This window comes from Hemitrygon akajei, chromosome 10 (assembly GCF_048418815.1).
Source record: "Hemitrygon akajei chromosome 10, sHemAka1.3, whole genome shotgun sequence".
Lineage (NCBI taxonomy): Eukaryota > Metazoa > Chordata > Chondrichthyes > Myliobatiformes > Dasyatidae > Hemitrygon > Hemitrygon akajei.
Window position 1 is genome coordinate 74,392,798 of NC_133133.1, and position 14,864 is coordinate 74,407,661.

The window sequence follows — 14,864 nt, forward strand, 5'->3', positions numbered from 1 at the left end:
CCTCAAGAATATCCTGTTATGACTTCCCTTATCAAAAAGGCAACACCCCCTCCAATTTTACCTGTTCTTCTGTCATGCCTAAAGCATTGGAACCAAAACACTGAGTTGCCAGTCTCTTAGCCACGTTTCTGATATAGCCACAATATCCAAGTCCCTCGAGAGAATACACACCTTCATTTGTCTGTCTTACCTATTAAACGACATGCATTGAAACAAATACGGTGGTGCTGTCAGCCCTTCTACTGTAAACACAGCCATCCTGACTGCTATGTTTTACACTTTTCGTTATCTCAACTCAAAGTCGAGCTTATTGTCATCTGCACAAGTACGTTCATGCACAGGTGCAGTGTGCTGTAGCAGCATCACAGGCACATTGCATCCGATACATGGCAGTCACGGAAAAATCATAAAATAAACGACAGAATCATACAAGAACACAATTAGACCCCAAAGAAGTCTGTTATGGTGCATTGTGATGCTCTACTGAAGTAGTAATTAGGGTTGTGCAAGCTGGTTCAAGAAACACATACATGTATCAAAGTCATGATTTAACACAAAGCCTTAAATCCTGAACTGTGTACACTTGTTATCATGGGAGTCCAGCAACTGGTGTGTTAGGTCATGTTGAGCTATTGTAGACTTAAAGCCTTCCAGGACAGGAGCAATAGAGTTGTTGATGAAATGTTAGCAGCAGTAATCATCAGCACTTGCACAAAGATCTGTAATTAATTCTCACAAACATGGCTGCTGATGATAAAATCGTCACTCTTGTATTTCCCGAAGTCATCAAAGTCAGTGCTGCTTGAAGTACAGATCAAGATGAGGTGTTTGGTGGTAGTGAAGTGGTAAATGCAGGCTCACTTATAACATTTAAGAAAAATTTGGACAGGTACAGGGATGAGAGGTGTATGGAGGGATATGGTCCAGGTGCAGGTCAGTGGGACTAGGCAGAAAAATGGTTCGGCACAGCCAAGAAGGGCCAAAAGGCCTGTTTCTGTGCTGTAATGTTCTATGGTAGGGTCCTGTAGGAATAATGGAAGTTGTGGAGAATGCTGTGTTGATTGTGGAGTGGTAGGTAAGAACAAGAGGAACTCTATCCCTGTTCAGGGAGATGGGGTGAGCATGGACGTCCGGAAAATGCAGGAAGTACAGGTGAAGGCAGCATCAATGGTGGAGGAAGGGAAACCCTGGTCTTTCAAGAAGGATGACATCTCTGATGTTCTGGAAAAGAAAGTCTCATCCTGGGAACAAATGTGGTGGGGGGGGGCAAAATAACTGAAAAGGGAATGGCATTTTCAAAAGAGACAAGGTGGGAAGAGATGCAATATAGTCGAGATAGCCATTGGAATCAGTGGGTTTATAAAAGATATCGATATACAGTTCTCCAATGATGGGCCAACATGTCAGAAAGGGAATGATGATAGGAATTGAAATGGTTCGCTACTGATGATGGAGACAGAAAGATCAAGAAAGGAAGGAAAGATGTCTTAAGTGCAGCAAGAGCATTTAAAGGCAGGGTAGAATTTGGAAGCAATGAGCTCAGCATGGTTCCTGGGATTCTGGTGTAGAGCAACAGTTTTACACTGATAGTGTTAGAGCCCAGCTGTCATGTTGCAGTTTATGCTATTGTTGCACTGTAACACAGCTGGTGTAATTACTGCAGTCAGCTCTTAAAGTGTGTGTTCCAGCTATTGAGGAGTTACTGCTTTATGAATAGATGTGGCACTGAAGAGAAGGAAATAGTGAGAGGTAATCGCAGGCATCAGAGAAAAATTACCAGGCCGATAAAGAATGTTTCTAGTGTTGGAAGTGACTGTAACACTGATTTCTGTGGGCAAGGTAGACCAGGCACTCAGGAGTTTTACTCAGCTGTATCACTCTGTGGTAGATCGCATGCCACTGTTTTAAGACAAAAGATGCAGTCGGAGTGATGGTCCTTTTAAAGAGCACAGACACTGGGGTAAAGGGGTCAGTAAGAGCTGATAGCAAAGAAGGATGTGTAGTGTAGTGAGATTGAACTATGGAAAACAAAATGTTCAGTAATACTCTACCGGTGATATCATTTTGTGGAGTTTTACAATAGGTAAAAGTGCAGAGTTGAAAAGAAAATCTGTGTGTTCTCTGGAAGCTGAGTATTTCAAAGAGAAAGCTGACAATAATATAGTCTCCACTTGGAGTAGAAGAGAAATGCTGTGCAGATGCTAGATGCCTGAGACTAGAAGCAGAGTTTATCGAAGTTAACAACAGACCATGTGTGGGGAGAAAACCAGAGTTAAACATGTCTTTGGACAAAATATGAGTATAGGAGCACATAGGGTGTTCTGAAATCACACTTGTCAGACCTTGAGGGTCCGGAAAACTGGCTCAGGTAGCTTCTGGCTGACAATGTGAAGGTGATTGGCTGCAGAGCTATAGTACCCATTGAAAATGGTAGGGTCTCAGGTCCTGTGGCGAATCTATCCAGGGTCAGGATCCTAGTGATGATCCTCAGCAAGACTAACCCTGCTTCTAGAACTGCAGCAGGGGTCTGAAGTGAAGGAAGATCTGATTGGTCATGTCTGCCCTAAGATCTAGGAATCCACGTGATACATTTGCTGAGGAATGGCCGCCAACTTCCTGGATGTGAAGCAACTCCTTATCTTCTGATGGACTTCACAGTATTACATCTTCAACACCTCACCCTCGGAACATTGCAGTCCTTCCAAACCATTCACGTCCAAACCTTTCTATAAATAATGAATAACAATATTCATGGGAGAGATTTTGAACGATTTCTTCTCTTCGGTATTCACTAAGGAGAAGGATATTGAATGGTGTAAGGTGTGGGAAACAAGTAAGGAAGTTATGAAACCTATGACAATTAAAGAGGTGGAAGTACTGGCGCTTTTAAGAAATTTAAAAGTGGATAAATCTCCGGGTCCTGACCGGATATTCCCCAGGACCTTGAGGGAAGTTTGTGTAGAGATAGCAGGAGCTCTGACGGAGATCTTTCAGATGTCATTAGAAACGGGGATTGTGCCGGAGGATTGGCGTATTGCTCATGTGGTTCCATTGTTTAAAAAGGGTTCTAGAAGTAAGCCTGGCAATTATAGACCTGTCAGTTTGACATCAGTGGTGGGTAAATTAATGGAAAGTATTCTTAGAGATAGTATTTATAATTATCTGGATAGACAGGATCTGATTAGGAGTAGCCAGCATGGATTTGTGCGTGGAAGGTCATGTTTGACAAACCTTATTGAATTTTTTGAAGTAGTTACGAGGAATGTTGATGAGGGTAAGGCAGTGGATGTAGTCTATATGGACTTCAGCAAGGCCTTTGACAAAGTTCCACATGGAAGGTTAGTTAAGAAGGTTCAGTCGTTAGGTATTAATGCTGAAGTAATAAAATGGATTCAACAGTGGCTAGATGGGAGATGCCAGAGAGTAGTGGTGGATAATTGTTTATCGGGATGGAGGCCGGTGACTAGCGGGGTACCTCAGGGATCTGTTTTGGGCCCAATGTTGTTTGTAATATACATAAATGATCTGGATGATGGGGTGGTAAATTGGATTCATAAGTATGCTGATGATACTAAGGTAGGAGGTGTTGTGGATAATGAGGTGGGTTTTCAAAGCTTGCAGGGAGATTTATGCCAGTTAGAAGAATGGGCTGAACGTTGGCAGATGGAGTTTAATGCTGCGAAGTGTGAGGTTCTACATTTTGGCAGGAATAATCCAAATAGAACATACAGGGTAAATGGTAGGGCATTGAGGAATGCAGTGGAACAGAGAGATCTAGGAATAACAGTGCATAGTTCCCTGAAGGTGGAGTCTCATGTAGATAGGGTGGTGAAGAAGGCTTTTGGAACGCTGGCCTTTATAAATCAGAGCATTGAGTACAGAAGTTGGGATGTAATGTTAAAATTGTACAAGGCATTGGTAAGGCCAAATTTGGAATATTGTGTACAGTTCTGGTCACCGAATTATAGGAAAGATATCAATAAATTAGAGAGAGTGCAGAGACGATTTACTAGGATGTTACCTGGGTTTCAGCACTTAAGTTACAGAGAAAGGTTGAACAAGTTAGGTCTCTATTCATTGGAGCGTAGAAGGTTGAGGGGGGATTTGATCGAGGTATTTAAAATGTTGAGAGGGATAGATAGAGTTGACGTGAATAGGCTGTTTCCATTGAGAGTAGGGGAGATTCAAATGAGAGGACATGATTTGAGAGTTAGGGGGCAAAAGTTTAAGGGAAACACGAGGGGGTATTTCTTTACTCAGAGAGTGATAGCTGTGTGGAATGAGCTTCCTGTAGAAGTAGTAGAGGCCAGTTCAGTTGTGTCATTTAAGGTAAAATTGGATAGGTATATGGACAGGAAAGGAGTGGAGGGTTATGGGCTGAGTGTGGGTAGGTGGGACTAGGTGAGAAGGAGTTCGGCACGGACTAGGAGGGCCGGAATGGCCTGTTTCCGTGCTGTGATAGTTATATATGGTTATAATATTCCCAACACTAAACCTCTGGCACAACAGCAATCACCATCATCCATTCCAAGAATCAACCCTCAATCACCACTCTCTCCTTCTTGTTTCCAACCTGTAATCCAATTTTGCATCTACTTTCTCTGTATTTCTTGGGACCTAACCTTTCAGATCAGCTTACCATGAAGGACTTTGTTAAAATCCTTGTCCGTTTGAGTTACATCTCTTGAAGCTCAGCATTTGTGAAGGTCAGATCACTGCATGGGAAAATAGTAGCCAATTCCACATTCCATTCTTGACAGAGATCTAAATCAGCTAGTTACTTTGCCATTTCTAACTCAAACAGCTGGCCAATCATTGCAAGGCTTTATGGCAACCCACAATGTTGTGGTTTTAGTGTGTGCATTTAGTGACCAGTGCCATGTCAGAAGCTATGGGGCTGGTCATGGGCCAAAGGAAATGTCTAGCAATAAAGCCTGATGGATAGACAGCAGGACAGGCAGCAGCTGTAGAGGGACAAACAGAATTGATATCTTCAGTAAGCTGTCGGATTAGTTCTAAACGTAGTGTCATACAATATGGTAGAGGGTGTCCTCATTGTGAAGATGTGTTTCTCTTTGTGAGGTGGCTACCTTTACCAATACTGTCATGATGCACCTGGACAGATGGAAGGGTGAGATCGAAATCAAGTGTGTTTATCCCTTCTACTGTAAACCCTTTTGGGCAGTTAAGTTCCTCAGGGCTTGGCCAGCGTGGTCAGTAATGTGTAACTGAACCCATTTAGCTAACCGCACCCTGGTATATGGTCTGAGGTGCATTTACTGATGTGGAACATGGACTTGTACTAATCAGAGGAGAGGTGATGATGGGTGGTAATCAGCTGGAGGTTTGCCTGGTTCTCTCTGACCTAACAACATGAGAATGGATAGGGCCCAAAATCAATGCTGAGGATTGTCCGCAAGATTCCTACCTGTTATGTCCAGTTTTTGTGCATCCTTTCTGTCAATCAGTGCCCTGGCGTTGGCTGCTTAGAATGATTCTGTGAACATGGGCAAGTTCTCCACATGGAATAAGAGCATAGTAAGAAGGAAGATGTTGCCCATCTGTCTCTGCAGGCCTATTCTCCCATTCAGCAAGATCAGGGCTGATCTTTTAGCTCAATGCTGCTTTCCTGCCCTATCACCTCACCCATTGATTTCTTCAGAAACCTACAGTTATCTTCTTTGAATAAATCTAACGTCCGAGGCTCCATAGCCTCTCTGGGTGGAGTATTCCACAGGTTCTCCAATGACTGCATGATCAAAGCTCAAGTACATTTATTATCAAAATATGTATACATTATACAACCTTGAGATTCATTGCCTTACAGGCAGCCTCAAAACCAGAAACTCAAAAGAATATATTAAAAAAAGATTAACCAACACCCAATGCACAGAGAGGGGAAAAATACACCTCGTGCAAACCATAAAAACAACCTACAGTATTTAGAATGAAAATGAGTCCATAAGCACAAAGCAATTAGAACTAAGGGGACATCTTAGTTCTAAATGCCAACTGGCAACCCCCTCTGCCCACCATCCATAATTCTGAGAACTTAAACCCTGGATATAGGCTCTCCTGCCAGGAGAATTGTACTCCAACCTTACAGCTAATCAAGCTCCCCAAGAAATCTGTGTATAATGATGACGTAACCTCTCATCCTCCCATCCTCTAAAGAACAGCCTTCACTGTGTTTCTGATAGACCTCACCTTAATTTCCTGAGTAGTCCAGGTTCTATTCATCTAGCCTCATTGCCCAAGACAGCCGGAAAAAAATTTTCAATTCTTGGCATCACCAACTGCCAACGTTATGAGAATGCTTTATTGGTCCAACATTAAATAATATTAACTTTGAATTAAACTTTAAAGAAAATTAAAAATTAATATGGTTTACAAAATAAGTTAATTAAATACTTTAAAAGCACAAAATACGCACAGAAATATTAAACAGAACAGAAATAAATGAGGAAAATTGCCTACTGCCCCTTTGCTCCTTGATTGTAGGGGCTAAATTAGCCATTGAATGTGATGGGGTCTCAGGCCCTGTGGTTGATCTACCCTGACTCAGGATGTGACAGGTGCTTCTCAGTAAGACTGGGCCTGCCACTGACCACCTGCATGCAAGTCCCAGCTTGGATTCTAACTAATGGTCAATGCCAGCAGTTCCATTTGGAACTGTTTAGCAGCCTCAAGGGTGGGAAATCAAGAGGACATATGGTTAAGGTGAGAGGGAGGTGATTTAATAGGAACCTGCTTGGCAACTTTTTCATACAGAGGATGATATTTATATGGAATTAACTGCTAGAGGAAATGTTGATGCAACAATTTAGTAACAGCTTCTTCCTGTCTGCAATTACATTTCTGAATGGCCCATGACCTGTGAGCAACGTTACCTCATTATTCTCCATTGCACCATTTGTTTTCTTATAATTAATGTTTAGATCTTGCACTGTACTCCTGCTGCAAAACAACAAATTTTATGACAGTGACTTAGGATCAGGCCACTTGGTCCCCTATACCAGCTCTGCCTTTGATACAGTCACAGCTCATTGAATTGTAACCTCGACTCTGCATTCCTACCAGTCCCCTGGACCCTGTTACCTCCTTGCATATCGAGGATTGCACAGTGATTCATCCTGCAGAGCAACAGCTCCACAGTGCAGTTGTTGTGTATTTAATATTTCAGTAATATTTGAGTAATATTGTTTGATTAAACATTTGTTGTTATATATTTCATTACAGGTTATAAGTAAAAGTATGTGAATGGCATAAGTCATCACACCACTATGTCATATGTGCATGCTTCACTAAAAGTAAAAATGAAGTTTACACACATCTCTCGGGCTTCCTTGTTTTCCTTTTAATTAGTTTTATGTTTTGGAGTTACAAAACATAACACCAGTGACCTGGGTTTGATACTAAACTCAGGTACACTCTGCTCCATGTGGAGTCCACATGTTCTGACCTCAGATGAACTCACTGTGGAGTCCGCATGTTCTAATTTCAAAAGTTCTCAGTGTGGAGTGTGCATGATCTGAACTCAGTGTGGAGTCCACATTTTCTGATCTCAGATGATCCCTGTGTGGAGTCTGCATGATCTGATCTCAGATGATCTCTGTGTGGAGTCTGTATGTTTTCCCTCTGTATGAGTATTTTGGCTTCCTCCTTCATGGCAAAGTTGTATAGGTTTGTAGGTTAATTGAGCATTGTCTATTGTCACTGAGCAGTAGAGCCATGAGCAAGTTGATGGGGATGTGCAGAATAGGATGGAAGGAAAATTAATAGGGAATGTAATTGCTCAGCAAGATGACCCAGATGAGATGTTGGAAGGAAATATGGAAAAAAGCTAATTGTAGTGATAAGGACATATTGTGTAAGAAGCAGACCATGCTAGTATACTACAGGTGACACAATAAGAGAGCTGTGATAACATGTAACTAAGGCAATATCCATTTTGCTCTCAATGACAACGTTCTGTCTCAGTATAATGATTCATTGTTCGGTAACTATCATTAGGATACATGCTGTAATAAGAGAATGGTTTTGATCTGGATTCAGATTTGTAATCAAACATTAAGATTTTGAAGCCCAGTCTGACCCTGCTGCAACCACCTCTATTACGTAACACAGTCAAAATGCTGGAGGAGCTCAGCATTTATGGAGCAGAATAAGCAGTCAACATTTCAAGCTGAGGCTCTCTGTCAAGACTGCAGAGGAAGGGAGATGAAACCAGAATGAGAAGCTGGAGGGTGAGGGTTCAAGTTGAGGTGATAGGTGAGTGGGAGGGGGATTAAGTAAGAAGCTCGGAGATGATAGGTGGAAGAGGTAAAGGACTGAAGAAGGAATCTAATAGGAGAGGACAGTGGACCATGGAAGAAAGGGAAGGAGGAGGGAAAATAGAGGGAGGTGACTCCATTGCCTGCTTATTCTTCCCCACTGATCTCCCTCCTGGAACTTAACCCTGTGAGCATGTCAAGTGCTACATCTGCCCCACACCTCCTCCCGCACCACCATTCAGGACCCCAAACAGCACTTCCAGGTGAGATGACACTTGATTAGTGAGTCTGTTGGGGTCATCTATTGTATCTACTGCTCCTGTCTGGCCTCTTCTACACTGGTGAGACCTGATGGACTTCTGAACATTTTTGCTCTGTTCACCACAAGAGGCAGGATCTCCCAATGGCTACACATTCCAATTCAATGTCCCATTCACATTCTGACATGCCTGTCCATGAACTTCTCTACTGTCAAAATGAGGATGATATGGAAGAGGCCACACAGGAACAGGAGATGCAATAGATGACTCCAGCAGACTCATGGATGAAGTGTCATCTCACTTGGAAGTACTGTTTGGGGCACTGAATGGGGGAGGAGGTTCAAGTTGGAAGAGCAATGGCTCATATTCTGTCTGAGTATCATTTCAACCTGATGGCATGGACATTGATTTCTCTGACTTCCAGTAGTTTCTCCCCATTCTCCCCTTCTCTCTTTTTCCATTCCCCATTCTGGTTGCCTTCTCAACTCTTCACTTCTACTCATCAGTCCATCACTCCCTCTGGTTCCCTTCCTTCTTCTCTTTCTTCCTAATCCATTGTCCTCTCCTGTTTGATTCCTCCTTCTTCAGCCCTTTATCATTTCCACTTATAGGATTTTGACTCCCCTTAACATGCATGAAACAATTTATTTAATAAAATATTTAAAGATCTTCTGGATTAAGCAGGTTTAAGACAGTCTTAATGTTTAGTAATTGGCCAATACTTTTTGAATAAGAAATGTAACACTTTCAAACTCAATGCTCTGTAGTTTTGGACACCTATCTGCAGAATCTCTTGTGTTTAGATACGATAACCAGCCTGTTATATTTCGGTAGGCTGGAGTAGAATTGAATGAATGACTCATGTAGCCTGATTCTTTTTTTAACGTTAATGAGGTGAGAAGTTTAACTGTTACATTTTGACTTCATATTCTTCCTCCTTTACTTTTAACAGAAAGTGTGACAGAAGTGAAAACGGACATCTACGTCACAAGCTTTGGTCCAGTGTCTGACACAGACATGGTGAGTGAGCTGATAGGGGAGCCTTTGGGCCAGCACAGTACAGGGAGAGAAGAAGACTTCCGAGACTTGGGGAGGGATTGTGAAGTGAGAGGGGCCCAAGGTGAATTCTTGATGGGGTCAGAGGTGGGACGGCCTTTTATTCTATGTTCCTCTCTGCAGTAATAAGCAGCATGAAGATGCCAGGATCTGTAATTACTCCTTGTAACTTTGAACCTCACATTTACTCAAATATGCTCCATGGACTTTGATATCATTACATAAAAAACCACAAATTCAGCTGAGAACCTCAGTGAAACTGTGTCTTCTCTCCTCTGATTCTCAACTCCATCTTCTTACCACTTCTCCCCTCAGTCTGGCCCCAATCTTCCCTTGGGCGCAGCTTCCACATAGAGAAGCTGCCCCTGGATTGCTGTTTGATTGGTGTCTTGGATTATTCTGCTTGGAGAGCTGCAAAATTGTCAGAACCCCCGCCACAGTACAACTTCTGGTCTTGTTTCTTCTGGCCTGAAATTTCTAACTCCTAGTTCTGAATTTTTCATAGCTTATATTCTGGAGTATTCCTCACAAATGCCTCAGTTCCCCTGTGTTATTCCAGATAGCATGCCATTTGCTGTATCAGATCCATGCTCCTCAGTTTATTTTTGTTGTCTTTCTACACCACTGATCTCCGATGTTTACTTTGTGGGCAATTAAGTCCTTTCTCGACTGTGGTTTCTCACTCTTCTGCCCCGTGTTTTGGGGGATTTTTTTTATTGCTTTCTTTTTCCTTTTCTAAATCCAGGACTATTGTGCAGCTTAAGTAAAAAGAAACTATACATAATTTTCTGGTTTCTCACTCAAAGGGCAGAGAATGTCTTTAATGAAAGCTTGAGAAGCAAAAGTACAGAGGCAAAGCCAAGAAAAGAGGTATAGCTTCATTTCCATGGAAGAGTTGATAGGAAGGTCAGAAAGAAATGAAGGCATAAATTCTTTTCACTGGGGGAGGGGTCTCAGCAATTTGACTGAACCATTCAAGCAAAGAGAAAAAAAGTGTACTTGAGCTTCCTTGCTGGGCAGCAGACTAACTCTTTCCCAGGGCCATTATTCTATTAGAACATAAACTCTAAAGGCTAAACCATGCTGCACAAGAACATTTCACCTATCATGCTTGTGCCAACCATGATGCCAATTTAACTTAGCCCATCCGCCTGCACATGGCCTGTATCCCGCAGTTCACTGCTTGTCCATGTGTCTGTATAAATGCCTGTAAATCTATGCTCTCTAGTACTTAACCCCAGGGATAAGACTATCAATAGTCTCTCATGATTTTCTCTACTTCTATCAGGTCACCTCTCAATGCCCAATATGCCAGAGTTTTCTACAGCTGCAACGTGATTTTCTGAACTGTATTCCCAAATGAAGAAAGTGTGCAAGTCAGTTGTCGTGTTTGCCACTTTATCCACTGGAGTTTCTGCTTTCAAGGAGCTATGGACTTGCACCCCAAGACCTTTCTGTACATCAATGCACCTAGCAGTACTGTCCATCTACATTTTCACATATATTCACCTTGTTTGTGATATATATATATATATATATATATATATATATATATATATAATCACAAAATATCACAAACAAAGGAGCACCCAGCATTGATTGCCAATATCTGCAGGATTTTGCTTTTCAACTGTTTCAAAGCCCATCAGATTCTTTAACAATGTGATGTATGTTACATTGATAATTAGTATTGGATAAAATAACCAATACAATGGTTCCCCCTGTATTCTAATTATCTTGAAATCTACATTTCTCAAAGTTTCTAGGCCAGTTCCACTCTTTGCAGGTTCTGTGAACTGTTACACCCTCCCCATCCCTTTGTCCTTCTGTGCAATTTACGGTATCTTGAAATCTAAGCACGCATGAGCATTTAGTTTTGATCTGCTGTGCTGTTTTATGCTTCTAGTGTCAGTCAAGTGATGTGTGAATTACACTCTCCACCCGATTTCTCAACACTTGGGCCCAAAGTCTACACTGTCTATACTGTTTACATTGGTCTATTTCCCCAGTTTTGCTGCTGGTATATTATGTGGATTTTCAGTTTCTACTTTTATAACGATAGGTCCAGAAGCAAGCCTCTGTTAGGTGAATTAATAACCAATGGGGTCTTCAGCTCCAAGGGTTAACCGAGACACACTTCAGGTGGAAGGAAGTGGATAGGAATGTTTCAACTTCACCACAGAACTCCACAGTCCAATGAGAAAATATTTTACAGTAGTTGTTTTAAAAGCCAATTTAGTTATTTAAATACAATGTGTTCACATGTTGGCACTGATTAAAATGGAAAATGTTTTGTTTTGATAGACTCCCCTTAATTTGCATGAAGCAATTTATTTAATAATAATCTATTCAAAGCTGTGCTGGATTAAGCAGATTTAAAACAGAATTAACGTTTGGTAATATGCCAATATGTTTGAGTAAAAAAAAAGGAGCATTTTCAAACTTAATACTCTGGAATTTTGGGTAAAATCATTAATTTCACCCAAGTCTGAATCTCGAACACAAATGAACAGATAGTGAACAGAGGTACTGTGGTTGTATTCTTTGTTTAACAGAGTAACATACACCCGGAGATTTAGGAGAACAAAATAAATCAACAGATAATGTCATTAAAGAAAAATATTTTTGGATAGATAATCAAAGGTTTGGAGATGAGGTGGGCTTTACACTGGGTTTGAAGTGACATATAGTGGAGAAGCAGAGCATTCTGGAGAGCAAGTTGAAGTTTTCTGTGTGTCTGGCTGTGGGTAAGGCAGACTGGGGAAAGTAAAAGAGTGGAAAGGTGAGAAGCCTCATTAATGGCAAAGGTGGGAAGATAGTGATGGAGGGACCTAAACAAAAGCGCAAGCAATTTAAATACATTCGTTGTAAGACTGTGAAGTGAGTTAGTTTATCACGGTAACCATATTCACATATTTTCTTCTAAAAGAGAATGAGGCCACCTGGCCCATCAAGTCTGCACCAGATTTCAAATATTCCCATTTGTGTCTTATTTTAAGAGCCTCCCAACCTGCTCCTCTCAAGTACTGCACTTGAACATCTATCACACAAACCAGTCTTCACTCCACTGACTCTGTCTACGCTACCCACTGCTTTGGGAAAGCAGCCATTATTACCAAGGACCCCTTGTACCCTGGCGATTCGCTCTTCTCCCGTCTGTTGGAAAGGTTGAAAGACTTGTCTAAGAGACCGAGCTTTACTAATGGATGGACAAAATCTGAACACAAGGATGACTGCTAGAAATGGCCATTTCTGATCCCAACAGAGTAAGACCAAGTTACCTGAAATTACAAAATTCTGTATTGAATGAGGATGGCTGCAACGTGATCAGATACAGGGGCTTGCTTCAGCCTTGTCCTAACAATGCAGGAGGCCACAGACCAGGATGTAAATGGGATTCAGAATTAAAGTGACAGCAGTTTAAGATCACTCCTGCAATTCTTTGGGGTCCATCCTCCCCTTCCCACCATCCAGGGATGCAGGTGACACAGTAATTTACTTGTCCGTCTGATGTGGCATCTTACATTCAGTATTTACACTGCACTGAAAAAACCAAATGCAGATCGGGTGATCTCTTTGTTCAGATGCGGGGGATTACCGTGAGCTTCCCATTGCCTGTCTCTTTAATTCTCCATTGCATTCCCACTCTGAACAATCTGAATTGTCACTGAATCGGCAAGGAGGGTTCAAATCAGCAAGAGGGATTCATTAAAAAGGACCAATAGCAATAATACGAATTCAAGCAGAGCAACCATTCACTTAAAATGTGCTCAAGTTTAGATTGGCTTTGGCTCACCAGGCTTAGGTGAGATCAGATTTGGGTGAGGTAAAATGTTTTGTACGTTACTCCCATTCTCTCTGTCTTTAATTGTTCATTCCTCATCTGTTAGGGCATAGTAGATTAGTGGGAATGGCTCCCACTAAGAGCAGTGTTTTGAACTCTGTTTGTGGAATATGGGATGTCTGGGAGATTGGAGTTTCCGCACCAGGCGCACTGAGCTGCAGCTCCTGAGAGAACATACTAAGGAACTGGAGCTGCAGCTCGATGACCTTTGACTCATGGGAGAATGAGGAGGTGATAGACAGGAGCTATAGGGAGGTAGTCACCCCTAGTTTGCAGGGGACAGGTGATTGGGTGTCTGTCAGGAAATACACAGCCAGTGCAGAGTAACCTGTGGCCGCTCCCCCCGGTAATAAGTATATAACGTTAGATACTATTGAGGCGGATGACCTACCTGGGGGGAGCCACAGTGACTGGGTCTCCAGCACTGCGTCTGGTGCTGTGGTTCAAAAGAGCAGAGAGGTGAAGAGAACTGTAATGTTGATAAGAGATTCCTTAGTCAGAGGAATAGAGACAAGGTCTGTGGGCACAATAGAGACAGCTGGATGTGTGTTGCCTCCCTGGGTGCTAGGATCAGAGATGCCTCGGATTGGGTCCACGGCGAAGGTGAGGGGCCAGAAGTTGTAGTACATATTGGCACCATCAATATAGTTAGACAAAGTGAGGATGGCCTGAAGTGAGATTTTAGGGAGCTAGGAGAAAGCTGAGGAACAGAACCTCCAGGGTAGAAATCTCTGGATTGCTGACCGTGCCACGTGCCAGTGAGGGTAAGAACAGGATGATCTGGCAGGTGAATGCATGACTGAGGTACTGGTGCAGGGGGCAGGGGTTCAGGTTTCTGGATCAATGGAATCTTTTCTGGGGAAGGTACCACCTATACAAAAGGGATGGGTTACAGCTGAACCCAAGGGGGAACCAATATCCTTGTGGGCAGGTTTGTTAGAGTTGTTCGGGTGGGTTTAAACTAATTTGGCAGGGGGATGGAGTGATACTGCTGACGATGAGGTAGTGGGTTTACAAACAGAGGCAGTGTGTAGTGAGATTCCTAGCAATGAGAGGCTGCTGATAGGGCAAAATTGCAGTCAACACGATGAGTTGCAATGTAAAAGGTGGACAAAATTGAAAAGGGTGAATAAGGATTGAAGGTGTTATATTTGAATGCACACAGTATACAGAATAAGGGAGATGAGGTTGTAGCACAGTTAGAGATTGGCAGGTATGATGTAGGCATCACTGAATCAAGGCAGAAAGAAGATCATAGCTGTGAGCTTAATGTCCAAGGATACACTGTATCAAAAGAACAGGCAGGTAGGTAGAGGGGGTGGTGTTGCTCTGTTGGTAAAAAATGAAATCAAATCATTAGAAAGAGGTGACATGGGTCAGAAGGTGAATAAATCATTGTGAATAGAGCTAAGGAGCTGCAAGGGTAAAAAG

General features: G+C 42.2%; 1 protein-coding gene across 2 annotated transcripts in view; it reads left to right on the forward strand.

Moving 5' to 3' along the window:
- The window catches only part of LOC140734481 (gamma-aminobutyric acid receptor subunit alpha-3-like), a 507,133-nt gene that overhangs the window by 152,012 nt on the left and 340,257 nt on the right, over nt 1–14,864 (forward strand). For both annotated transcript variants that reach the window (XM_073058484.1, XM_073058483.1), the window contains exon 4: nt 9,486–9,553. In XM_073058484.1, coding sequence (XP_072914585.1) covers nt 9,486–9,553 — 68 coding nt within the window. The remainder of the gene's footprint in view (nt 1–9,485; nt 9,554–14,864) is intronic.